We start from the raw sequence: 26039 nt of genomic DNA, 5'->3' as shown, positions 1-26039 counted from the left end.
TTCCCCATCAGCTTTCTTTGCTGGGAGGGTGTAAACATGCAGCTGTATGTGCTTGAAATCAAAGAGAAGCTCTGGTGTTTGTCTTGAGATGGTCTTTTGTCTCTGTCCTGGCATTGGGGTGTACTGCTCTTCTTTGAGGGGGGCTACTGGGATAGGAGGCACCTCTTGCTGAGCCCCCCCCCCCCCCCCCCCGGCTATGGCTGTGGCACGACCTTTCCGACTCTCTCAACCCCGGCTCTCTCAACTCCTTTTCAATCCCTCTCCCTTAGAGGGAGAGCCAGTTTGGTGTAGTGGTTAAGTGTGCGGACTCTTATCTGGGAGAACCGGGTTTGATTTCCCACTCCTCCACTTGCACCTGCTAGCATGGCCTTGGGTCAGCCATAGCTCTGGCAGAGGTTGTCCTTGAAAGGGCAGCTGCTGTGAGAGCCCTCTCCAGCCCCACCCACCTCACAGGGTGTCTGTTGTGGGGGAGGAAGGTAAAGGAGATTGTGAGCCGCTCTGAGACTCTTCGGAGTGGAGGGCGGGATATAAATCCAGTATCATCTTCTTCTTCTTCTTACTGCTAGCAACCTCCTGCTGCTGTGCCAAAGCTTGTGGCCAGCGCACAGAAAAAATATGGGAGCCAGCCCGCCCAGCAGTCTTAGCTGTCACATCTAACCTCCCAGCAGCTCCCTTGAAGAAAACTGGCAGTTTCTGGATCAATGAGGCCCGCGAGATTGGGTGGGGGGGGGGGGTGCACAGCATTCCTGGCTACCTCACTTTCCATCAGGCATGTCCAGTCCAGAGGAGGTGATGCAAGCCTCCACAGCTCGGCAGAGTGCCCAATATCCCCATGAGAGGCAGTAAGGGGAGGGAGGAGCCTGCACAGCGATCCTGGCTGCTGAATCCCGATGGTATCCCACGCCACTTCACTCAGGCTCCTCAGCCCCCACCCTCCCGCTGCAAGTCTGGGCCATTGATACATGCCCCCGAGGGCTGGGGAGGGGTGGGGGAGTGGCAGAACTTGCTTCTTGGCTGCCTTCCCTCACTGCAGCCTCTCCAGAGCTCCGCAAAATCAACGTGGCTGACCGGCAAAGCTGGCCTGGGTTTGCATGGGCTCTGCTCACGTCGGGCAGCCACATGCAGCAGCGAAACTCGGTGGAGCATCCGAGATCTCATGCAGAGCGAAACTTCCCTTCCCGCTCTTCCAAGCCCAACTGAGACCAAGCCATAGGTCCACTTGGGAAGGGGAGGGTCAGACTTTCCCGCTGCTGCAGCACATCCCATTTTACCGGATGTGGCCACAATGGCCGCCCCCCCCCCCCACCGGGCAGGACTGCTAACGGGCACATCTTGGCAAGCTGTTCACAGACGGATTAGAGCCCTGCGTGGGCCAGTTGTGGCCTGCGGGCCACATGTTTGACACACCTGGTAGAAGTAGAGTTGCCAGCAGGGCTTTTTTGAGCATGAACGCACAGGAATGCAGTTCCAGCTGGCTTGGTGTCAGGGGGTGTGGCCTAATATGCAAACCGTTCCTGCTGGGCTTTTTCTAAAAAAAAAAAGCCCTATGTGAAACAATGGTGATGTCATGGGGTGTGGCCTAATATGAGCCTGCCTCGGCGGGGAGGGTGGGGTATAAATAAAAATTTATTATTATTATTAAATGAGTCCCTGCTGGGCTTTTTCTGCAAAAAAGCCCTGGTTGCCAGCCTCCAGGTGGGGCCTGGTGATCTCCCAGAAGTACAAATGGTCTCCAAACAACAGAGATGAGTTCCTCTAGAGAAAATGGCTGCTTTGGAGGGTGGACTGCGTGTAACCTAGTCACATCGACAGAGATTGTACTTTGGGAAATTCTCATAAACAGCTCTCCCCAACAGGTTCTTTGTGAAAAAGCAATCCAAGTCCTCTCTGGCAGGCCTTAGACATGGACATGTCGTAGGGCTCTAATTCTTGGCCTTCTGCTTTTCCACAGTGTCTACAAATCAGGGTTCGGTCCAGAGCTGCAAGCGTGAAAGAGGCAAGTTCAAAGGCAGCCACTAGTCTGCTCTCTGAGGATTCAGGCAATGATCCAGGCAGGGACCGTTTGGTATTCAGGAAGGTAACACAGCAGGGAGAGAAAGGAGGAGGAGCTTAATTTCAGCCGCTTAACAAGCTGCTGAAAGAGAACAGGACTGCCTTCAAGATGGGGCTTTACAGAGCCTGAGCAATCTCGACTGGGCCCAGGTATCCTATGCCAAGGCTCAATCAGGTAATACCTGAAGCTACAGCAGACCCAATGATGCTGTTGGCTGCACCAACACCGCGTTCTCCTTGCTTCCTCCATGACAGCTTTTCCTCTGGCACAAAAAGTGAAACACCAGGACCTGACTGTAAAAGTTACAGCCCTGTATGATCATCTAACAATCAGTGTACCCTCTAAGCTGCGTTAGTGTGAGCTAGCTCACAGTTTTGTAGCCGCTGGCTCACACATTTTTGTCTCAGCTCAGGAAAAATGGCCCCAGAGCAAACTAATTTATGCAGAAGCTCACAACTTTAGTGGCAGTAGCCCACAAAGTAGAATTTTTGCTCACAAGACTCCACAGCTTACAGGGAGCATTCCTTATAATATGTAATTCCTGGATGATATGATCCAGGCCTATGGCTTTGAGTACCATCTATACACTGAGAACCCCCAGTAATTACCTCTCTGATCACTTCCTTGGGTGTCAACATTATTATTACTGCTCAAAGTATACACACCAGCAATCCTGTAAGGTGGGCCATTACTATCCTCATGGATGATATCTTTATCAGTGGCTACTAGCCATGGTAACTAAAGGGAACCTCCATGTTCAGAGCCAATCAATCTCTGAATCCCAGAGCCAGTAGGTAACTTCAGGGGAAGGCCTTGGCTTCTATGTCGTGTTGCTGGCCCTCCAGAAGAACTGGTTGGCCACTGTGTGAGACAGGATGCTGGACTAGATGGATCACTGGTCTGATCCAGCAGAGCTCTCCTTCTGTTCTTATTACAGATAAGGTAGAGTGATAAGAAGGTGCCCCGTGGCGCAGAGGGTTAACGTTGCAGTACTGCAGTCCTAAGCTCTGCTCACGACCTGAGTTCGATCCGCGGTGGAAGCTGGGTTTTCAGGTAGCCGGCTCAGGTTGACTCAGCCTTCCATCCTTCCAAGGTCGGTAAAATGAGCACCCAGCTTGCTGGGGGGAAAGCAAGGATGACTGGGGAAGGCAATGGAAAAACAACCACATAAAAAGTCTGCCGTGAAAATGTTGTGGAAGCAACATCACCCCAGAGTCGGAAACGACTGGTGCTTGCACAGGGGACCTTTCCTTTTCCTTTTTCCAGAGTGATAAGAGGTTGATATGCTGAAGAAGAAGAAGACTGCAGCTTTATACCCTGCCCTTCTCTCTGAATCAGAGACTCAGAGTGGCTTACAACCTCCTATATCCCCCCCCCCCACAACAGACACCCTGTAAGGTGGGTGGGGCTGAGAGGGCTCTCACAGCAGCTGTCCTTTTAAGGAAAACTTCTGCCAGAGCTATGGCTGACCCAAGGCCATTCCAGCAGCTACAAGTGGAGGAGTGGGGGTATCAAATCCAGTTCTCCCAGATAAGAGTCTGCATAACCACTACAGCAAACTGGCTCTCCTCTAAGGTTACTTAGTAAATTCATAGCTCAAGGGAAACTGGACAGTGGATATGTAATTCCATTACCTTGAACACTGCTTCGAACACACTGAGAAAGTGCTTTATTGGTTTATTCTTCCTTTGTGAACACACTGATAAGCTAACTTCATTTCTGACTAACAGTGCTAAACAGGCATTCCGGATCATATAACCAGTGGTAGTAAGAATTGTCATGTTCTAAATTCCACCCCCCCCCCCCCTCCAAAGCTACCTGTTGCAAACTGGTGCTGTAAGAATGAGAATGAGATTTTGTGGGATATGTAAGAACTCAACATGTGCACTGTCAATTATCTCTGGTTATTATGGTGGGACACAAATTAATGCTTCTAAATCTACTCTGAGATTACAAATGTTCTAAATAAAAAAAAAATCAGCTTACGCTTATTAGCCAGATTTCAGAGCTATTATACAAGAAAGATTTAGACCAGTAAGGCAGCTGCCACCAAACATGTCGTCTTTGATTGCGTAAGGATTTTGTTCCTTTTTCTGTCACTCTAAGAGGGGAAAGGGTCATGAATCTCTGGACCCCTGATTTTCTCTTCCAATCATGCATCAGTTTAGTTTCAGTTTATTCACAGCCTAAGCCAGCATTTAAAACATTAAAACCATACAAAATTAAAACTGAATGACCATAAAATCGTATGTAAAAAAGGCATAAAATACTGTTGTAAAACTACAAATATAACAGAACATGGAAGTTACAGCAAACTGATTGGCAAAGGTGTTTAGCCATTTCCTGACTGAATTATTAGAGTTTTCCTTATTCTTGTGGCAAGCCGGCCAAATTTTGCTAATTTGTATGTAACCTCAGGGTTCTTATTGCCAAGAAGATTCTTAAGGAGTTGCAGTTTTTGACTTCTGGTAAAAGGTATGGCCGTGAAAAATGGAAGTACTTTGTGATGATTATTATAAGCCTCACAGTCAAACTTGACATGGACTGAAGATTCGATACCATCATTGCAGGAGGGACATAATCGTTCTTGGAATGGCACTTTTTTGTATCTCCCCTCCACCACCGCTGAAGGGAGAACATCCCACCTCATAAAAGTAAATGTTCTTCTATATTCATTATTTGTTAAGCGGTATAGGTAGGGCATCGGGGTCACCCTGTTGATTGGTTCTGTCAGAGCTTGCCATTTGGTTGTGCTGTTAAGGTCATTTTGTCTGACAACGTCCAATATTCTCTGTTTCACTATCTCCCTAGCATTATCATAAGTAAGAGAACTGAGATATAGTTTTGAAAGGCCGTAATAATTAATTCTGTCCTCTGTGGCCCTAATCCATCTTGGGACCAAATCATGCATCAGAAAGAAATGGAGAAACAAGATAGATAGATATATATTAATCCCTGCAGGTCCCCTACCTCTCCTCTCCATGCTGTGGTCACTTGATTACTGCAACTTGCCGTACATGGGCCTACCCTTGAATTTCACCCGGAAGCTTCAGCTGGTACAAAATGCAGTGGCATGCCTGCTGACTGGGACGTCTGTGTGGGCACACATATAGCCAGCTGCATTGATTTCCAGTTGAAAACTGAGTTCAGTTTAAGATATTAGTATTAACCATTAAGGCCCTATGCAGTCAGGAAACAGCATATCTGTGGGATTCTCTCTCTCCATTTGTGCCCCCCAAAGCCTTGTGCTCTTCAGACGAACACAATTTGGCAATCCTTGGCTTGAAAGACATCTGCCTTACCTTGACCAGGGTCAGGGCCTTTTTAGCCCTGGGCCCTGATTGGTGGAACGTGCTCCTGACTGAGATCAGGGCCCTGCGAAATTTCTTGTGATTCCACAGGGCCTGTAAAACGAAGCTCTTCCGCCAGGCTTTGGGTTGAGGCAGCATATGTCAGATAATATTGGTCTCCCCTGCTCAAGTGACCATGGCTCTATTTACATCTTGGGTGCCTGGACTCTGTTTATGAGGAGCGCAACAGGCCCGCCCCCCTCCCCCCCCCCCCCGGTAATGAGCCCAGCAAACATTAAAGGAAGAAGAGATTATTCACTGTGCTGTTAGCAGATATTGAAATTAGTTAACTAAATTTTAATCTGAGTTGACGTTTTAATGAATTGTTTTATTAATGACTGTATGATCTTATTAGATCCAGGTGGGCAGCCGTGTTGGTCTGAAGCAGTAGAACAAAGCAAGAGTCAAGCGGCACCTTTAAGACCAACGAAGTTTTATTCAGAATATAAGCTTTCGTGTGCTAGAAGCACACTTCATCAGCCAATAGGATGACACGGTATCTTCCACTATATTTTAATGCATTCTTTTTTCTAACGGCAAACTAGAATTACGTTTATATGTGCCTTATATGTTTAAATCAAACCTCTGAGAAACCTGCGCCCTCATTTTAACCCAGAGACTGAACAACAACAAAAAATTACAACAGAGTCTCATTTACTGCACTTCACACCCAGGATAACTAATGGGTTTAGTACATGGACATCTATCTGCTTTATATTACCTTGCGTTGTTGCTTCAGCCCAGTTAACACTAACTAACAAACACCAGACCCCAACTTGTGATTCTTTTAATCTGCTAAAAAACATGACTCTGTATACTAACTTGCTGCCCACTTTTTCTATATTTAGGACTACTTGCCTTTCCATACTATTGTCTGATGAAGTGTGCTTAGAGCACATGAAAGCTTACATTCTGAATAAAACTTTGTTGGTCTCAAAGGTGCAACTTGACTCTTTTTTGTATGATCTTATTGTTGGGTTATATGTTGTAAGCCACCCTGAGCCCGCTTGAAGGATACAAGTCTCAAAAATAAATAAGGAAAAATGCAGGAGGGTCTAGATCAGTGATATTCACGGCAACTAACACTAGGTAGTCAAGAGAGAGTCCATAATGAATCTCAAGGTTTCCATTCTGAAGTGACGTACTTTGACGTAGCGATTTAGAAATTTGAGATCCAAGATGGCCCTCCAGTCGCCATTCTTCTTGGGTATGGTGAAAAGGATGGAATACACGCCTTTCCCCCTCTCCAACCCTGGGACCGGTTCGATTGCTCGAATGTCGATAAGATGCTGTATTGCTTTTGTGGTGACGAGAAGCTTGTGCTCCTGTTTGGGGGTAGGTGATCTGACAAATCTGTCTGGTGGAATGCGGTGGAACTCTATTGAATACCCCTCTTGTACAATTTCTAAAGACCATTGGTCTGCCTGAGAGGCCTCCCAGGTTTCTGCAAAGTGGAGTAGTCGAGCTCCCACCGGTAAGAGATTGTAGTCATGCCTGCTTGGACTTGGCCTCTCTGTCAGGCTTGTCCGTTTTGGAGAAGTTATTGCGATTGAATTTGGAGCCGAATGAACCTCTTTTGAAGGAATTCTTTGGCGTTTCCCAATTAAACTTTTTTGATTCAGAGCGATATCTGGCCAAGGAATGTTGGGTCCGAAAGGACTGGGGGCCCCTCCTTTCATTCCTCCGAATGGATTTGGGCATGGCCTTCTTTTTATCCCTAGTCTCTACTAGGATCTTGTCCAAAGCGTCCCCGAAGAGACGATCCCCCTGAAAAGGGTAAGCTGCCACTGTAGACTTAGAGAGAAAGTCAGCTTGCCAAGCCCTAAGCCACAGAAGGCGTCTAGCCACAGTAGTGGAAGCCATTGTCTTGGAGGCAAAGGTCAGTATATCTAAGGTTGCATCGGCAGACTTAACTAACCTCATGTTGAACTGTAAAGCTGGGCAAGTTAGGAAGGTGATCACTGCACTGCATGACCAGCTGGGAAAGACACTGGCTGATTCCCCACTAGCCTTGTTGTGGCCTCACGCTCTTTTTACTCACGGTGCTTCTGCCCGATTTTGCACATGCTGTCTCCGAGCTGTAAGTTGCCTCGCCTCTTTCCCAAGTTCTCTCCATGGCTTCAAAATCCAGTTTACAGAGAATCCTACAGCCACAGAGAAAACTTGGGAAAGAGGCGGGGCAAGTTGCACCTCTGCGGCAGCGTCCACAAAATCCGGCAGAAGCACCGCAAGGAAAAGGAGCGCAAGACTGTGGCAAGGCTAGTGGGGAATCAGCCACTGACTCACGTTAGCAGGTGACGCACCTCAGGAATTACACCTAGCTCAGACGTCGCTTGGAGAGTCTGCATTTGCTCTAAGATCCTAGTCTTCACGCTCCCCGAACACATCCTTCACTGCTCTCTTCCATACATTCTTCTTGGAAATTAATAGCAGTAAATACTACCCTTGAAACAAAGGCATTTCAAAAAGTAATAACGATTTCTGACACATGCCATTGGCACTCACAGGTTTTCACTTTCTAATATAACCTTGTATGGACCATCATAATAACCTTTCCTCAATATATTTCATCCCTGATACTCTTAGTAGGTAATATTGGCAACCAACTGGCTGTGTTCTTAAAGCCCATCCTAGATCTCTAAGGACCTGGCAGATGAGAAGAGTTACTAAATCAAGAGAGAAGATCAGGCATACCCAAGAACTCAGCCAAGCACAGGTAATAAATCAGTGATTCGACCCAAAACCAGCAAGAGGGTAACAAACTGTTTCTAACAAGTTGTTACAAGGGCTTTTTTTTTTGTAGCAGGAGCTCCTTTGCATATTAGGCCACACACCTCTGATATACCCAATTCTCCAAGAGCTTATAGGGCTCTTAGTACGGTACAGTATTAGGTGTGTGGCCTAATATGCAAAGGAGTCCCTGGTACAAAAAAAGTCCTGGTTGTCACCATGGAAGGAAAACAAAACCCAATTATTAGGCAGCCTAATTTAGGCCATTCTTTTATGTTCTGTTGTGCTGATCTCCAGTCAAGCATATAATGTTATTTTTAACTCACAAACAGGTTCAAATATAGGTTTGTAGCTACCTGGTCTCCAGGGGGATGTTGCTGTTCAAGACCCAACTGTTATGAAGATGCACCGAATCCTGGGTGCTGCTCGGAGGGGGTGGAGCAGCCGGACTAGGCTGACTGCGGGTTGTCATCGATCTTGCCTGGAGAGAGTCGGCTGATGAAGTCGGCTTCCGACTGCAGGTGCAGGCGTGGGGCGGTGGAGGGGGTGGTGGGAGAGGTCTGAATGTGAACTGGTTGCGTGGGCTGCCCGGCATTTCTAGATGCAGAGAAAAACCAGGAGGAAAAATAGGCCTAGTTATTATTTTAAGCAATGCAATGGGAGAAAAAATTAGCAGAATGTCTAACACAGGGGTGTTGAACTCATGTGTTACGAGAGCCGGATCTCACATAAATGAAACCTTGTTGGGCTGGCCCATGCGTGTCATAAAATGTAATGCCAGCGGGCCTCGGATTCAGTGGGAGCTCACAGGAGTGCAGCTCCTGAACCTTTCTAAGAATTCCACCTCCTCCTCCTGAGAGTTCCACCTCCTTGTCCGTTGAATAGTAGGTGCAGCTGCAAAACAATCCCTGGATGAGCTCCAACATCTATTTTTCTACAAAATGACAGCTGAATGCCAGATAGCAGACACAAACACAAAGATTTTTTTAAGAACTTAAAACAAAGCATGCTTAAAACATTAGCACTCTTGCAATATTTTGCTTAATTAACAGTCTCTGATAATTGACACCTCATGTTTGGAATTACTGCATGAAAAAAAACCTGGAGATTAAAATGTCTATGCTGTAGCAATCTAGAGTATGCTGTTCAGGTGTGTATCTTTAAGTAGCAAACCTACTTTTGATTTGTTTGCAGGCCTGATAGGACCCCTATAGAGGCCTGATCTGGCCCCCGGGCAACATGTCTGACACCCCTGATATAACAGGACTGCAACAGTTGGTTTGCTAGTGAGTTCACATCGCTCAAGATGTAATTTATGAGCCTATGCAAAGCGGTCATGCATGGATCTGAATCTCTATGCAAACTATGGAGAAGTTCTCTTCCCTTTCTCCCCCCTCCCACCCCATCCTGCCTTCCTTTAAGAATAAACACAGATAAATCACAGAATGACACCAAGTTGCAACTCAAGCACCACTTGATTTAATCAACTGTAAATCCCATTTAGGAAAATACCTGTAAAAGGAATAGTAACGCTGCAAAGAGAAACATCATTCATTTTAAATTGGACCACAAGATACTATCATCCAATTCTATCAAACCAGCTCTCGATATAAACCTCCGCAACAGCTAATCCATTCTATAAAATAAGGGTATAAAAATTCAGATATTGTACTCAGCTAAGTGTTTAAAAAGTTCTAGCAAACATTCCCATTATTAAATCAATGGCCAATAACGGAAGCTAAATTCTGTGACAGAGAGGAAGAAGGCAATCAGGAATGAGGCTTTAGCATGTTCCATGATTGTGAATAATGATCTTGGAAATAAGCCAGAAATGTGAGCGCATCTTGCTCCTCTGTTCCCTTTGCAAAAATGCGCTCTTGAACAATACTGTTCCTGAGTAGGTTAGTGCATCCTGGAAAACACAGGGTTTTCTTTTGTTTGGTTATCAAGAAAAGTATAATATAGTGGGTTCCATAATATAGTATAATATATAATATAGAGCCCCGTGGCGCAGAGTGTTAAAGCTGCAGTATTGCAGTCCTAAGCTCTGCTTACAACCTGAGTTTGATCCCAGCGAAAGCTGGTTCAGGTAGCTGGCTCAGGTTGACTCCGCCTTCCATCCTTCTGAGGTCAGTAAAATGAGGACCCAGCTTGCTGGGGGGGGGGGGAAGTGTAGATGACTGGGGAAGGCAATGGCAAACCACCCCATAAAAAGCCTGCCGTGAAAAAGTTGTGAAAGCAACGTCGTCCCAGAGTCGGAAACGACTGGTGCTTGCACAGGGGACCTTTCCTTTCATAATATAGTGGGTTCTTAGGTACTGAAGAGGCGAGGTGGAAGTGATAACAAGCTCTTTATTGAATACAACATGGCAGTTGGCTGCACTAACCAAAACTGGAGAACGGGGTCCACTAGGCCAACTTTATGCAGCGTTGGTTTAGGGTTGCCAACTCCAATTCAAGAAATATCTGGGGACTTTGGGGGTGGAGCCAGGAGACATTAGGGGCGGAGCCAGGAGCAAGGGTGTGACAAGCATAAATGAACTCCAAGGGAGTTCTGGCCATCACATTTAAAGGGACGGCACACCTTTTCAATTCCTTCCCTCCATAGGAAATAATGAAGGATAGGGGCACCTTCTTTTGGGGCTCATAGAATTGGACCCCTTGGTCCAATCTTTTTGAAACTTGGGGGGTATTTTGGGGAGAGGCACTAGATGCTATACTGAAAATTTGGTGCCTCTATCCCAAAAAACAGCCCCCCCCCCAGAGTCCCAGATACCCACGGATCAATTCTCCATGATTTTCTATGGGGATACATCTCCATAGGGAATAATAGAGTTCCCAGCAGACATTTCCCTCCCCTCCCCCCGCTTTCTGACGACCCTAAAGTGGGGGGAGGGTCTCCAATCTGGGGGATCCCCAGCCCCCACCTGGGGACTGGCAACCCTAGCTGGGTTCCTGTGCTAGCACATTATTGGGTCATTCAAACTGGCAAGGGGCCTGTGATTGGAGCAGGGCAATCTGGATTTGGATCCTGCTGCCCATTGTTCCCAAGTCCCCAAGCTCAGTCCTTCAGGCTCCAATGAGCCAGGCAGAAACACCACTGATAACAATACTGATTCACATACACGACGGTTCAATGCAAGGAGGAGATGCGGTTGCAATGATCATAGCTCTCTTTAGGGTTTGTAGAATCTTTCGGGCTCAAGTGCCGTGTTCTACTGGAGAAAGTTTTCCTTCCAGACGTTTCGTTTTCAGCTGCGGAGAACATCCTCAGTGGCGTTGCAGCTGGAGCAGGCGCTCTTACCTTCTTGGCTGCTGTGCATCCCCACTCAATGCACAGCAGCCAAGAAGGTCAGAGCGCCTGCTCCAGCTGCAACGCCACTGAGGATGTTCTCCGCAGCTGAGAACGAAACGTCTGGAAGGAAAACTTTCTCCAGTAGAACACGGCACTTGAGCCCGAAAGATTCTACAAACCCTAATGATGTTACCAGCCGTGAAAACCTGAAATCTTTGATAGCTCTCTTTATTCAGTATGGCATAGTGACGGCTGAACTCTAAGATTGGTGAGCTGGGCCAATGGGGCCAACTATATATACTTCAAGGTTCCTGTGCTAGGACGCCATTGGACCGTTCAAACCAGCAGGGGGCCCGTGATTGGAGCAGGGCGGCAGGGATTTGGATTCTACTGCCCAATGTTCCTGAGTCCCCAAGCTCAGTCCAATGAGCCAGGCAGGAACACTATTAACAACATTAGTCCACATACAAAAAGGTTCTGGCATTCATAGACATACAGGTTGCATCAATTCCCACCAATTATTCCCTTAGGGCTTGGGGGAGTCTCCCTCGTCTAAAAGGTAAGAGTTCCCAGCAGGAACTCATTTGCGCATTAGGCCACACCCCCTGGCATCACCATTGTTTTACACTGGGGTTTTTTTGGGAACAAACCCAGCAGGAACTCATTTGCATGTTAGGCCACTCCCCCCGACCAAACCAGTCATAACTACATTCCTGTGTGTTCCTGCTCTGAAGCAACAACAACAAACCCTGGGTAAGAGTACTCAGTAGTGGTGAGTACCACCACAAAAAACAAGTCCCAAGAAAATACCATCAATAGTCTTGAGGACCCAAGAATAAAAGGCACAGGTATTCAGAATGGACTTACTAGCTTCAAAACACAAAGAGGAGGGAACTCAAATGCGTGGATCAAAAATTCACCACAGCAGATTCTCACTCCCCTTCCCTCTTCTGTGACCCCAGAGCTTGGGTTTCCTCAAGATTACCACCTTTTCTCAGTTTACACTTTGGCCCCTTTTCAGACAGCCTATATAATCTGTTTTAGCAGCCAGCTGTTAATGGATTTTTGTGTCATTTCAGATATTACTGTTTGGGCTCCTGGCTGTTAATGGATTTGTTATTATTATTATTTTGCTTTTTCATACAAACCTGCTTGTGTCCTGTTTACAAAGGAGAGCTGAATGGAGGGTTGTGGGGGGGGGGAGGGAATGGGCTGTTTGTTTTTAAACTGCTTTCTTCCTTTTTCAGGTCTTCTTGCACTTCTGAGCTGCTGTAGTGTGGTGACTGAAATGTCTGAAACATTCCCAAAAGTGCCACTCCTCCCCCATCCTTTCCAATGCATATTCTTTTTCAGACTTCTTCTTCTTTTAAGGTTTAAATTTTTGCCATGGCTCCTCCTCATGCATTCAATGAAAAGGCTGGACTCCTATGGGAGAGATTCTCCTTTTTCTTTTTAACTACATATAATTTAATGCTTAATTTTAAAGGTTTTAATCATTTTAATCATGCATGGATTTAAATCAGCTGGATGAAACCCCCATCCCCAATACCATTTTACTTGGACTTGGGCCCAACGACGGATATGAACATATGAAACTGCCTTACACTGAGTCAGACCCTTGGTCCATCAAGTCAGTATTGTCTACTCAGACTGGCAGCGGCTCTCCAGGGTCTCAGCTGAGGTTTTTCACACCTGTTTGCCTGGACCCTTTTTAGTTGGAGATGCCGGGGATTGAACCTGGGACCTTCTGCTTACCAAGCAGATGCTCTGCCACTGAGCCACCGTCCCTAAGTTCAGAACAGCAATGTGAAAGGGGCCTTTCTGTGACGGAAAGTCAAACTCAAAAAGGAGGAGCCCAAGATGATGTATAAAGACACTGTCGTCAAACTGCTTCTGTTTGGGTTCAGAGTTAGGGTTGCTAGGTCCTCCCCTAGCCACTGGTGGGGAATGGGGGATGGCGGTAGGGTTGCAAGATCCAAGTTGGGAAACTCTTGTGTTACAGTCATACTAAACTAAATAATGTGTTTTACAGCTGGATTTTTACTGTGTAAGAATAGCAAAAATCCTAATGTAAAACACATTATTTAGTGTGAACGTCAGGGATGGAATTCTCGCAGGAGCTCCGTTGCATATCAGGCCACACCCCCTAATGTAGCCAATCTTCCAAGAGCTTACAAGGTTCTTTTTTGTAAGCTCTTGAAGGATTGGCTACATCAGGGGGTGTGGCCTAACACACAAAGGAGCTCCTGCTAGAAATCTACCCCTAGTGAACGTACCACTGAAGATTTGGAGAAGGAGCCTGGGAGGGCAGGGACCCCAGAGAGGTACAATGCCACAGAGTCCACCCTCCAAAGCAGCCATTTTCTCCAAGGGAACGGATCTTTGTAATCTGGAGATGAGTAGTAATTTTAGGTAATCCTCAAGTCCCACCTGGAGGCTGGCATCCCTATATAGTTCTCTCCAGCAGAGAAACAGGACAGTTATTTTATTATGTCATCCCACTAAATGGAACAGATTAGGCTGTCTCTGGGAGGCAAAAAGGAGTACATTTCCCTCCCACTAACTTGGCAACATCAAGAAACCAAGAGATTTGTTTCAAAGCTATTAAAATTAACTTATTCGTGGTTAATTTTAAAGTCACAGCAGGGATTAAGTGAATATATTATTGGATATAATAAATAATAAATAAACCATAATCTGGGCTTCACCTTGGAAATGGGCCACGTTCACAGGGACGCTTGTCTAGAGCACAAGTCTTTAGACCACAGATGGATACTAATCTTCCCTGAACCCAAAATCCAGCCACATGATGCATTGCAAGCTAAATTCAGTGCACTTTGACAGTCTCTCTCTCTCTCTCTCAAATGGAATTCCTCACCTACAAAATCCAGTCCATGGGCTGCATTGCACGGTATCTGTTGTATTCTATTCTGTTGCTCTATGTGATCCTGTTTCATTACACTGCTCACTAAATGCATTACAATGGCCTTTACTGCATTGTTCTTATAACTCTGTCAGCTGCCTTGTCTCAGTGAGAAAGGCAGATGATAAATGACACAAACAAACATATAAAAAAAAAGAACATTCACCCTTCTGCCTGTGCTCTCCAACCTGCCCAAGATGTGTTACTGCCACTCGAATAATTGTTTGCTTTGCCTGTTTGGTCATCTGGGGATAAATGTATATAAAATTTGGCAGGTTTAAGTGAGAATTATCATACTGCCGGAGTTAAGAAAGGAATATAAAATAATGCTTGTGGAATTTCCAAATGGCATTACGAAAACCAACCCTCTCTCCCTTGCCCAAAGAAATCTCAGCTCACCTTTGCAACAACTGACTGCCAAACAGAGGAAAAATCCGCCAGGGAACAAACCCGTTATCATCACAGGCAACACTCACTAATTCGCTTGCATGTTAATATACACCATTCAGCAATGTCGTCTCCTGTTGATACACAGTGAACCGGTCAAATTTCTGCACAAAGGAATTCATGGATTTGAGTTAGTAATGAGAAGCGGCAACACTCTGAAACCTGTACAGCAGGGGGCCCCAACCCCCCGGCTGTGGATCAGTACTGGTCCGTGGCCCGTTAGCAACCGGGCTGTGAGTTGTATAATTATTGTATTATATATTACAATGTAGTAGCAGTACTACCAGTAGTAATACATTGGATTTATATCCCGCCTTCCACTCTGAATTTCAGAGTCTCAGAGTGGCTCACAATCTCCTTTATTTTCTTTTCCCACAACAGACACCTTGTGAGGAGAAGAAAAAGACAACGACATTGGATTTATATCCCACCCTCCGCTCTAAATCCCAGAGTGGCTCACAATCTCCTTTATCTTTCTCCCCCACAACAGACACCCTTTGAGGCGGGTGGGACTCAGAGGACTCTCACAGCAGCTGCCCTTTCAAGGACAACCTCTGCCACAGCTACGGCTGACCCAAGGCCATTCCAGTAGCTGCAAGTGGAGGAGTGGGGAGTCAAACCCGGTTCTCCCAGATAAGAGGCGGCGGCTGAGAGGTGATATGATCACCATCTTCAGGTACCTGAAGGGCTGTCATATAGAGGATGGTGTGGAATTGTTTTCTGTGGCCCTGGAAGGTAGGACCAGAACCAGTGGGTTGAAATTAAATTAAAAGAGTTTCTGGCTCAACATTAGGAAGAACTTCCTGACCGTTAGAGCAATTCCTCAGTGGAACAGGCTTCCTCGGGAGGTGGTGGGCTCTCCTTCCTTGGAGGTTTTTAAACAGAGGCTAGATGGCCATCTGACAGCACTGAAGATCCTGTGAATTTAGTGGGAGGTGTTAGTGAGTTTTCTGCATTGTAAAGGGGTTGGACTAGATGATCCTAGAGGTCCCTTCCAACTCTATGATTCTAAGAGTCAGCACACTTAACCACTACACCAAACCGGCTCTCTCTGAGGTGGGTGGGGCTGAGAGAGCTCTCCCCAGAAACTGCCTTTTCAAGGACAACCTCTGCCCGAGCTATGGCTGACCCAAGGCCATTCCAGCAGCTGCAAGTGGAGGGATGGGAAATCAAACCCAGTTCTCCCAGATAAGAGTTCGCACACTTAACCACCACACCAAACTAATAGAAATATAGTGCACAATTGTATCATCCCAAAACCATTGTCACCGCCCCCCCCCCCGAGTCCCTGGAAAAATTGTCTTCCACAAAACCGGTCCCTGGTGCCGAAAAGGTTGGGGACTGCTGTTGTACAAGACTGTTTATGTTGTCCAGGACTTTGAGAAAATCTTCAACTGCCATATTTAAATAAAACCTGAAGCGTCAGAGTTGGACTTCAGTAACACATTTGACAGCATTGAATTTGGATTTAACAGGGATTAGGAGTAGTTTTTCCCCCCTTCTATGTACAAAGGAGATGCCGCCCTGCTTGAGGCATGAACGCTCTCTTCCCTGTTATCCAGACCAATGACCACTAGTGGGCACTTGTTCAATGCCCTGTGGCTGATGCATGAATGCACTATGCCAGGGGGGGTCAATGGTAGCTCTCCAGATGTTTTCTGCCTACAACTCCCATCAGCCCTAGCCATTGGCCATGCGGGCTGGGGCTGACGGGAGCTGTAGGCAAAAAACATCTGGAGAGCTACCGTTGGCCACTCCTGCACTATGCCTTCACACACATTAACAGTGCCATTTCAATCCACTTCAGAGCCAGTTTGGTGTAGTGGTTAAGTGTGCGGTCTCTTATCTGGGAGAACCAGGTTTGATTCCCCACTCCTCCACTTGCACCTGCTGGAATGGCCTTGGGTGAGCCATAGCTCTGGCAGAGGTTGTCCTTGAAAGGGCAGCTGCTGTGAGAGCCCTCTCCAGCCCCACCCACCTCACAGGGTGTCTGTTGTGGGGGAGGAAGGTAAAGGAGATTGTGAGCCGCTCTGAGACTCTTTGGAGTGGAGGGCAGGATATAAATCCAATATCATCTTCTTCTTCTTCTTCAGCGGCCATTTGCAAGTGGATTTTGTCATTTTACCCAATAAAAATCCAGCTGCAAAGTGCACCGAAAGTGTGTTATTTAGTGTGTTTGAAACCATTACAGTTCGCTAGAGTTTGAAGTCATTAGTGTTGAAAATAGGATTAAAATACACTCACAGTCATTGTGCCAGTGTACTGGAGTATGTATCTATATAGCAGCGATCCCCAAACTTTTTGGCACCAGCGACCAGTTTTGTAGAAGACAATTTTTCCACAGACTGGGGGGCGGGGATGGTTTCGGGATGATACAATTGTGCACTTTATTTCTATTAGTTTGGTGTAGTGGTTAAGTGTGTGGATTCTTATCTGGGAGAATCGGGTTTGATCCCCCACTCCTCCACTTGCTGCTGCTGGAAAACCTTGGGTCAGCCATTGCTCTCACAGAGGTTGTCCTTGAAAGGGCAGCTTCTGAGGAGAGCTCTCTCAGCCCCACCCACCTCACAGGGTGTCTGTTGTGGGGGAGCAAGGCAAAGGAGATTGTGAGCCATTATGAGACTCTGATATTTGGAGTGGAGGGCAGGATATAAATTCAATGTCGTATTATTAATAATAATAATAATAATATACATTGTAATATTATATACATTGTAATTGTAATTATATAATATATAATAGGGGAGGGACGGTGGCTCAATGGTAGAGCATCTGCTTGGGAAGCAGAAGGTCCCAGGTTCAATCCTTGGCATCTCCAAAAAAAGGGTCCAGGCAAATAGGTGTGAAAAACCTAAGCTTGAGACCCTGGAGAGCCGCTGCCAGTCTGAGAAGACAATACTGACTTTGATGGACCAAAGGTCTGATTCAGTATAAGGCAGCTTCATATGTTCATATAATGAAATAATTGTAGAACTCATGGCCCAGTTGCTAAAAGGTCATGGAACAGTACCGGTCCACAGACCAGGGTTTGGGGACCCCTGCTGTATAGGACACAATGCTTTTAGGCTCGTGCTTTGAAGATTTCCAGTTTTACAAGGTAGGAAAAAAAAAGGTTAAGGTAGTCCCCTGTGCAAGCACCAGTCGTTTCTGACTCTGGGGTGACGCTACCTTCACAACATTTTCACGTCAGTCTTTTTACGAGGTGGTTTGCCATTACCTTCCCCAGTCATCTACACTTTCCCCCTAGCAAGCTGGGTCCTCATTTTACCAACCTTGAAAGGATGGAAGGCTGAGTTGGCCTGATCCAGCTACCAGAACCAGCTTCCGCTGGGAGCAGAGAGTTCAGAGTGCAATACTGCAGCTTTGCCACTCTGCGCCACAGGGCTCTTTTACAAGGTACCTGCTTCTTTTTTCACCATTCAATTATGTTTCTTGTAAAATGATAATTATGGATTCGAAGCACACATTCACACTTAACTGAGATCTTTCTGAACTAGGGTTGCCAGGTCCTCACTGGCCACCAGTAGGGGATGAGGAGACAGAGTTGCCAGATCCCAACTGGGAAACTCCAGGAGATTTGGGGAGGGAGCCTGGGGAGGAAAGAGACCTCATTGGGGTACAAGAGTCCCCCCTCCAGAGCATCCATTTTCTCCAGCGGAACTCCTCTCTGTAGTCTAGAGATGAGCTGTAATTCTGGGGGATCCCCAGGCTCCAACTGGAGACTGGCATCCCTCTCTACTGAACACACATCAACAGATGAAGCTGCCTTCTACTGAATCAGTCCACCTTGGTCAGTAGTGTCTACTCACACTGGCAGCAGCTCTCCAGGGTCCAGGGCCAGAGTAACAATTAGGCCAAGTAGGCACTGGCCTATGAGCCCCCATGCCTTTAGGGGCCCCATGCTGGCTCCCCCCCCCCCGTTTCCTCCCTGCCTACAGCCCTCCCAGCCTGCATGTGCAGCCAGCAACTGAGCCGCTCTTTGCCCGACTTGCCTGGTGTGGCTGCTGCTGCCATCATTGCCAAGTTTGCCTCTTTCTGCCTCTCCCCTGCGGCTTTGTCAAAGGGGCTTTTGAGAAGGTGCCTGCAGGCTGCAGTGGGGACCGTGGGTGCTCCGACTCTGAGATAATTTGTGAGTGGCCCCCCCAAGATTTTGACTGCCTAGGGGCCTCCACAGGGTTTAATGTGGCCCTGCCAGGGTCTCATCATATCACATCACCTTCTACCTGACCCTTTATACTTGAGATGGCAGGGACTGAACCTGCGACCTTCTGAATGTCAAGCAGATGCTCTACCTCTGAGCCACAGTCTCTCCCCAGGCATCTGGTGAAAAGGCTGAACTGCCATAAGAGCAGGGCTTTTCCTGTAGAAAGAGCCCAGCAGAAACTCATTTGCATATCAGGCCACATCCCGTCACCACCATTGTTTCACATGGCTTTTTTTGTAGAAAAGGAACTCATTTGCATATTAAGCCACACCCCTGACACTAAGCCAGCCGGAACTATGTTCCCGTGCATTTCTGCTTTTTTAAAAAAAAGCCTTGCATAAGAGACATTTTCTTATTGTTTTTAATTACTAAGAATGTTTCTGCTATCTTTTTAGAATTTCAGTACTATGCCTGGTAGGGACGGTTCTGAATTTCTTATCCCTATTCCTTCAACTTTAAAATGCCCATTTCAATTCCCCCCCCCTCCCACTGGTGCAACTCAAACCCACACTTATTTCTTTTGGGGGCTATTTCCTGATTCTTTGCATTAAATTTCAACAGGAAAATGAGCACACTGACATTATTTCTGCATAAATACATTTTCCAGGGTTCATTTTCTGTCTTTTTCTCTCACAGATATGGTATGTATAAATGCAGTATTCTGTTGCATAAAAACTGCTTAAAAGAAACAAATAAATATGCAGTTTTAGTAACAAAAGTGGGCAGACAAACCATTCACAGTGACAGTATACAGAAACAAGAGGAAAGGGCATATAAATGATCACAACTTGGGAAAAAATGTGGACTGGGGTTTTCCCTATAAGTTCTCTGTTGAACAGCTCCTTAAGCTGAATGGCAAACCATTTTGCATCAACTTATTTTTGGACTAGGACGACATCTATTTGTGCGATTATACAGCATCATATACATATCGTGGTAAAATGTCATTTTATGAATAGGAACTGGCTGTCATTGCCTTGTCATCCTGTCATCTGTATCCTTGCTGAAGCTGATGGCTCTGTGATGTCATGGAATCTTCACAGACATTTTCAATTGCCCGAGGTGAAGATGTCAATAACAAAAGGGTGGTAACATAGCACAGCTTTTTCTGCGTGGGAAGTGAGATATCAGTTAAGAAAGGAGAAAATTTCACACCAATCACAAGAGTCTTTTTTTTTTTTTTTTTTTAGCAATCAGGATGTTTGATTTTACTCAGTCTTTCATTACAGCTCCAGGATAAATTCCAGTTAAGAGTTATTTATTTATAGAAAAAAGCTGCACTTTAGTAACAAACTTTTTTAAAAAAGAAAACAAACAGTGTAGTTGACCTTGGAATACAACATCATCAATTTTTGAAACAGGAATTTGGTTCTAAGCAATCTGAGACTCTTCTCAGATGGCCTGCAGGGCCTTCTCGGTGGCAGCACCAGAACTCTGCAACACTCTCCCGGAGGCCATAAGGGCCCTGCGGGATTTGTCTACATTCCGCAGGGCCTTTAAGACCGAATTGTTCCGACAGGCCTTCGATATTTAACCGAGAGAGAGCTGCCACTGGACATCATATAGAGCACCATGCAGAGTACTGATGGTCACCATCGAACTTTCAGAACCGCTATACTGTACTGTATTAATACAGCACCATGAAATGTTTTAAATAATTAAAATATGTAATTATGTTTTATATGTTTTATTGGTTTTTAATGGAAGTGATGTGATGTTGTGAGCCGCCCTGAGTCCGCTTGCGGAGAGGGCGGGATATAAGCTTAACGTAATAAATAAATAAAGGTAATATTATTTAAACTGCAATGGTTAGCAGAGGATTTAATATTGGTAAATCAATTTAAAGTCCAGACCTGCTTTTGGAGGGGGCGGGGCGTCATGGTAGATGGCGGACGCCTGAAAGAGCTGCTCCTTCCACAATCCATATAAATCACCCCTCATCCGGTCCCTGGACCACTCGCCACCACCAAGAGATGGTCAAACGAAACCTGGGTAAGTCCATTACGAAAAAGAATTCCCAGGACTTGGCCCAATACCTCAGGTCAGGGGAAAAACGTCATACCTCTCCCAGGGCCCAAGAAGCCTCAGAGAAAATGGTGGGTGAAAATCCCTCCCCATGTGAGGAGAATGACGCCCTTTCCAGCAAAACCTTCCTTGAAACCATCTCTAAGCTTGAAAATACTCTTTTGGCCCGTATCACTCAAGCTACATCTCCTATTCAAGAAAAACTTAAAAAACTAAACGACACTATCTCTGAAGTGGCACAGACAGCGGACTTAGCTTATGAAATAGCCACTCAAGCTCAAAACGATGTTAAAGCCTTATCTAGAGAAGAATCATGGGCCAAAGAAAAAATTATGTCTCTGGAAAACAAAGTGCGGGAACGCAACCTCAAATTTTGCGGAATTGCAGAAAAAGCTGAAGAAAACCAGGGTGCACGTACCTTCCTGATGAATTGGTTGGCTTCTACTCTCAACCTAGAAAATGGCGTCGCCCCAATCATTGAAACTGCGCTTCGCCTGGGGCCTCCTAAACAGCGCTCAACAGAATTCCCCCGAGACATCATTGCCACCTTCCCCGATGCCCACACCAGGGAAAGCATTTTAGCCAAGGCCCGCTCTGAAAATGGACTGCTATTCAACAACAGGAGGATCCCTGTTCTTTTGGATCTGTCTCCAGAGATGCTACAACATCGCAAAGAACTGCGCCCGATCATCTCCTGCCTGATAGAAAACAGACCTGCTTTTGGAAATTTCAAGTCATAATTTTTCATTCTTTTAACCAGGGGTCATTTTGTAGAAAAATAGGTTTTGGGGCTCATTAGCATAACTCATTAGCATATGCCACTACTACCCAGCCAAAAGCAACCTGATGCAAGAAAGGAGAGCCCTGGGCGAGCGAGGCCTGCTTGGGCTCGCTAGAGATCCAACCAACCCAAGTAGGCCTTGCTTGCATGGGGCTCTTCTGGGCCTCCCCCCTCCAATCAAAGTGCCAGCAAGCCACCTGCCACCCAAAATCACATTAGAAGTGAAGAAAGGGTGGTGTGGGCTTCTCCGGGGGTTAATGAGGGTTGCTGGGGGCGTAGGGCAAAGCCCCTGGTGGCTGGCTGGCTGCCCGCTCTCCTAATCCAGGGACTTTTATGCAGCTGCACCTACTATTCAGTGGATAAGGTAGGTGGGGAGGAAGAGGGGGAACCATCAGAAAGGTGCTCCTGTGAGCTCCTGCTGTGCTCTTGTTTCTCCTGTGAGCTCCAGCTGTGCTCCTGTGAGCTCCTGCTGAATCTGAGGCCTGCTTTTAACTATGGTAATCACGATTAGCTCTAGTAGTCAGGGGGAAAGAAAAGTTAGAGAAGGACTCATGCAACAAGTTCAAGAAAGAATGTGAAAGCCATAGAAGATGCTGTCGGGTCATAAAATCATTACAAGCGTACAAACCCTTCAAGATTCCAGAGTTAGTAACAGTTCAACTGGCTGAAACAGCTGGATAACAAGGAGACTGTGCCAAGAAGCAGTTTGAGTGTCCTTCTGCACTAATGAGCAACCCTTGCCCTAAAGCAACAATGGGCTAGCCGCATGTAGATGTTACACTTCCTGCGCCCAGCTGATCCACCCTGATATCTATCACCGCAGCCTGCCTTGAACCCATTAAGTGCTCTTAGCCCAGCTGCTCACTTTCAGCCTCAGAGCCATTTGCAATATGGGGATAAGCACCCAATAAGTAGCATAGAAAGGAATTAAATAAATACATGCAATGCAGACTCATCTCAGTTCCAGGGTTGTTGAAAAACTCTACCAAGGTGATAGGTGTGAAATGCTTTCTACAGCACTATCTATTATCATTTATTTATTTACGTAGTAGGTTTATATTCCGCCCTTTCCCGTAAACGGGCTCAGGGCAGATCACGACATATACTAACATCAAGAAAAACCTACAAATCAGAGTTAAAACACTACGTTAAAATTAAACAGGTAAAAACCGGTGGGTGCCATGGAGCAGCCGCAGAGATTGACCACACCCCATTTCCTCAAATGAAACCATGAGGGGTGGAATGAGCCTATTCAGATACGGCATGGGAGATCTAGCCAATCCGGGAGGTGACTGGCTGGCCAGATAAGGCGGCAAACGCCATTACCGGATCAGTCTTTCCCGAAGCAAGCTTGCCTCGGAGTTAAATCAGAGTTAAAACACTACATTCAAATTAAGCAGGTAAAACAATAAAACAGCCAATAAAGTGCACTACCAGCGGAAAGGGCACATTGTATTAGGTACACAGTTATAAGCACCGTATTAACTGAGGGCCAAAGATTGCACTGCAATAGGGCACCATTCATTCATTTATTTTTATTTTATTTCATTCGTATCCCGCCCTCCCCGCCGAAGCAGGCTCAGGGCGGCTCACAACATAAAATCCCACAAACTATTAAATTGAGTATTAAAATTACACATTCAATAATAAAATAGATATGCAATGACTAAAACAGTCACCGCAAGGTCACCACAATGTCACTGCAAGGGCCCCACAAGCGCCCCATCAATTGGGCAACACTGAAATTTGCTAAATGCATATTTCGGTGGGAATTTATACGTCCTTCCAGGGCTATTATGTATTGGGTTGGAGCCAGCTGCATTCTCAATAAACTCCATTCTACAAATTCTTGGAAATTGGGGGGCATTATCTATGGAGGGCAGGGAGATCAGTTGTGATGTGGTGTCACTCTAGGGCTTTCACTGCTCCCAGATTCTGTGGTATACCATTCAATCCCCCCCTACCCCAACACTTGTGTTTTCTCTATGAGAAATTATCACACTCCAGAGGTCAGTTGTAATTCCAAGAGAACTTTAGACGTCACCGGGAGTTTGGCAACCCTACCCAGGTCACACTTTTTGACCTTAAAGTCAAAAGGGGGCTCTCTCCCCGATTTTCTCCTACCATGCTCCAAGCACAAATAAAATCTCTTTACCACTGTTATTTGCAGAAGCCAATAGAGACCTTTGGCCATTCACTCTTCTGCTAATCACAGACCCTCCTCATTTAAAGTTCATTTATTGACTGCAGGGCTGACAACAGACGGCCAGTTCGGGGTGGCTTGAAGCCACCCTGAAAAGAGACAGCTGGAAATAGAGTGCCCCAGAGCCAGGCCCAGGGCTAGGGGTGCCCATGCCCTCTTAATTCTGCCCCTCCCCCCACGGCTTTTTATTTGCATGCACGCCCAGATGATGCTATAATGATGTCACTGCCACACACACCTCCGGACTCTTCTGAAGCCTCAGGAGGCTTCGGAAGAGGGGGTGAGCACGCTCCAAGCCAGTTGGTGTGGCTCAGGCTCTTCCAGGCGCCTTTGGAAGAGTCCAGGGGAGTGGTGGGGCCAGTTGGCTCGGCCTCTTCCGAAGAGTCGGGGGGCAGGCACGCGGGAGGAGGTGGCGGGCAAGCATGGGGAGGCAGCAGCGGGTGCAGGGAGGTTTGCAGGAGGCAGCAAGCGCAGGGGCGGGGAGGTGGCCAGCGGTGGCGGCAAGCGCGGGAAGGAGGCATAGGCAGGCGCATGGAGGAGGCGGGTGGCAGTGGTGGGCACAAGGAGGAGGCAGGCGCAGGGAGAGCCGCCTACTTGGCCTATTCCCACACACCGGGCCTGCTCAGAACTTCTGGAAGGCACTTGGGAAAGGGGCGGGCTGTGGGCACCCAGAGAGCATTTGGAAAGCTCATGCACCCCGTTCACGGCTCCTCGGGTGCTCTCTGGGCGCTTCCCAGCCTTCCAGATGGCCAGGGAGGCGCCTCAGAGTCACCCCCGCAAAAAGGCACCACCTTCAAAGCTTCCAGCAAGCTGGGGCAACTCAGGGGCTGGACGGGGACAGGAAGCAGACGCACGCGTGTGGATGCATTTTTTTTGTGCGCCTGCCTCCCGTCCCCAGGGTGGCTTTAAACGCCCATCTGTTCTCACCCCAGGTGTCCCTCCAGCCACCTGGCTTCCAATTCCCTTGGATTTAAGGGCAAATCAATGGGAACTGATTCTGTTTTAGAAATTCAGATCCAGGCAGCAGAACCCTACCTACATTCCTTTGCCATCTTAATGTATGGACCAAATTAGGTTTCTATGTGGGTGCAAAATGACCACAATAACACCAGAATGAAAGAAAAACAATAACTTTGCTTAAAATTAAAACCATTCATTACAGAAAGTTGGGGGGGGGGGGAATAGCTAACAACTACCAAACAAAATAAAAATAAACAAGGGATAAATGCAATCTTATTTATTTATTTATTTATTTACTTACGTTATATTTATATCCCGCCCTTTCTATGCAGACTCAAGGCGGCTAACAACATAAAAATACACAATAACCAATAAGCAATATTAAAACAATCAAACAAATCAGAATGGTGCTACTTCACGCAGATCATATAATATTTTCCTTTCTCAACGCGTACAAATCCTAGGCAGTTAGTACTAAAGCACGATAGATCCAGATGTGGTGGCAGCCCTCTCCATTAGATGTCATATGCCATCCGAAACAGTTCAGTCTTGCAGTTCAATCTTTACCCATTTATATTGATAAATGATGCACATTATTATGTCACCCAATTTCAATGTATTTTGCTGGGATGGTACTCTCTAGTATCAGTTCTCGAACTCATCTTTCCAATTTCTTGGCCTTTGCCACAATCTGTCCTCAGACACTCTTAGGCCAATCTCTGGCAATCCCTCACATTCCACTCTAAGGACTTAGCCACCATCTGGAGGGTAAAAAACCAACAACCTGGGGTCACAGTTCGTATAACAGGAAATAATAAAAAAAAAAACAAGCCTCCACTGTGATATACTGGCTAATAACGTTGAGTATAGGGTTGCCAAGTCCAATTCAAGAAATATCTGGGGACTTTGGGGGTGGAGCCAGGAGACATTGGGGTGGAGCCAAGATCGAGGCTGTAACAAGCATAATTGAACTCCAAAGGGAGTTCTGGCCATCACATTTAAAGGGACGGCACACCTTTTCAATTCCTTCCTTCCATAGGAAATAATGAAGGATAGGGGCACCTTCTT

The 26039-nt window shown here is 46.4% G+C and overlaps 1 protein-coding gene across 1 annotated transcript in view; it reads right to left on the bottom strand.

The window, feature by feature from the left end:
- Positions 1 to 26039, bottom strand: part of TENM1 (teneurin transmembrane protein 1) — a 713021-nt gene that overhangs the window by 362637 nt on the left and 324345 nt on the right. The window contains 1 exon segment of the mRNA XM_060250020.1: positions 8490 to 8730. Coding sequence (XP_060106003.1) covers positions 8490 to 8730 — 241 coding nt within the window.

The sequence above is a fragment of the Heteronotia binoei genome, chromosome 11, assembly GCF_032191835.1.
Source record: "Heteronotia binoei isolate CCM8104 ecotype False Entrance Well chromosome 11, APGP_CSIRO_Hbin_v1, whole genome shotgun sequence".
NCBI classification, from domain to species: Eukaryota; Metazoa; Chordata; class Lepidosauria; order Squamata; family Gekkonidae; genus Heteronotia; species Heteronotia binoei.
Note: the sequence above shows the minus strand (reverse complement) of the source record. Positions and strands in the feature narration are given on the sequence as shown.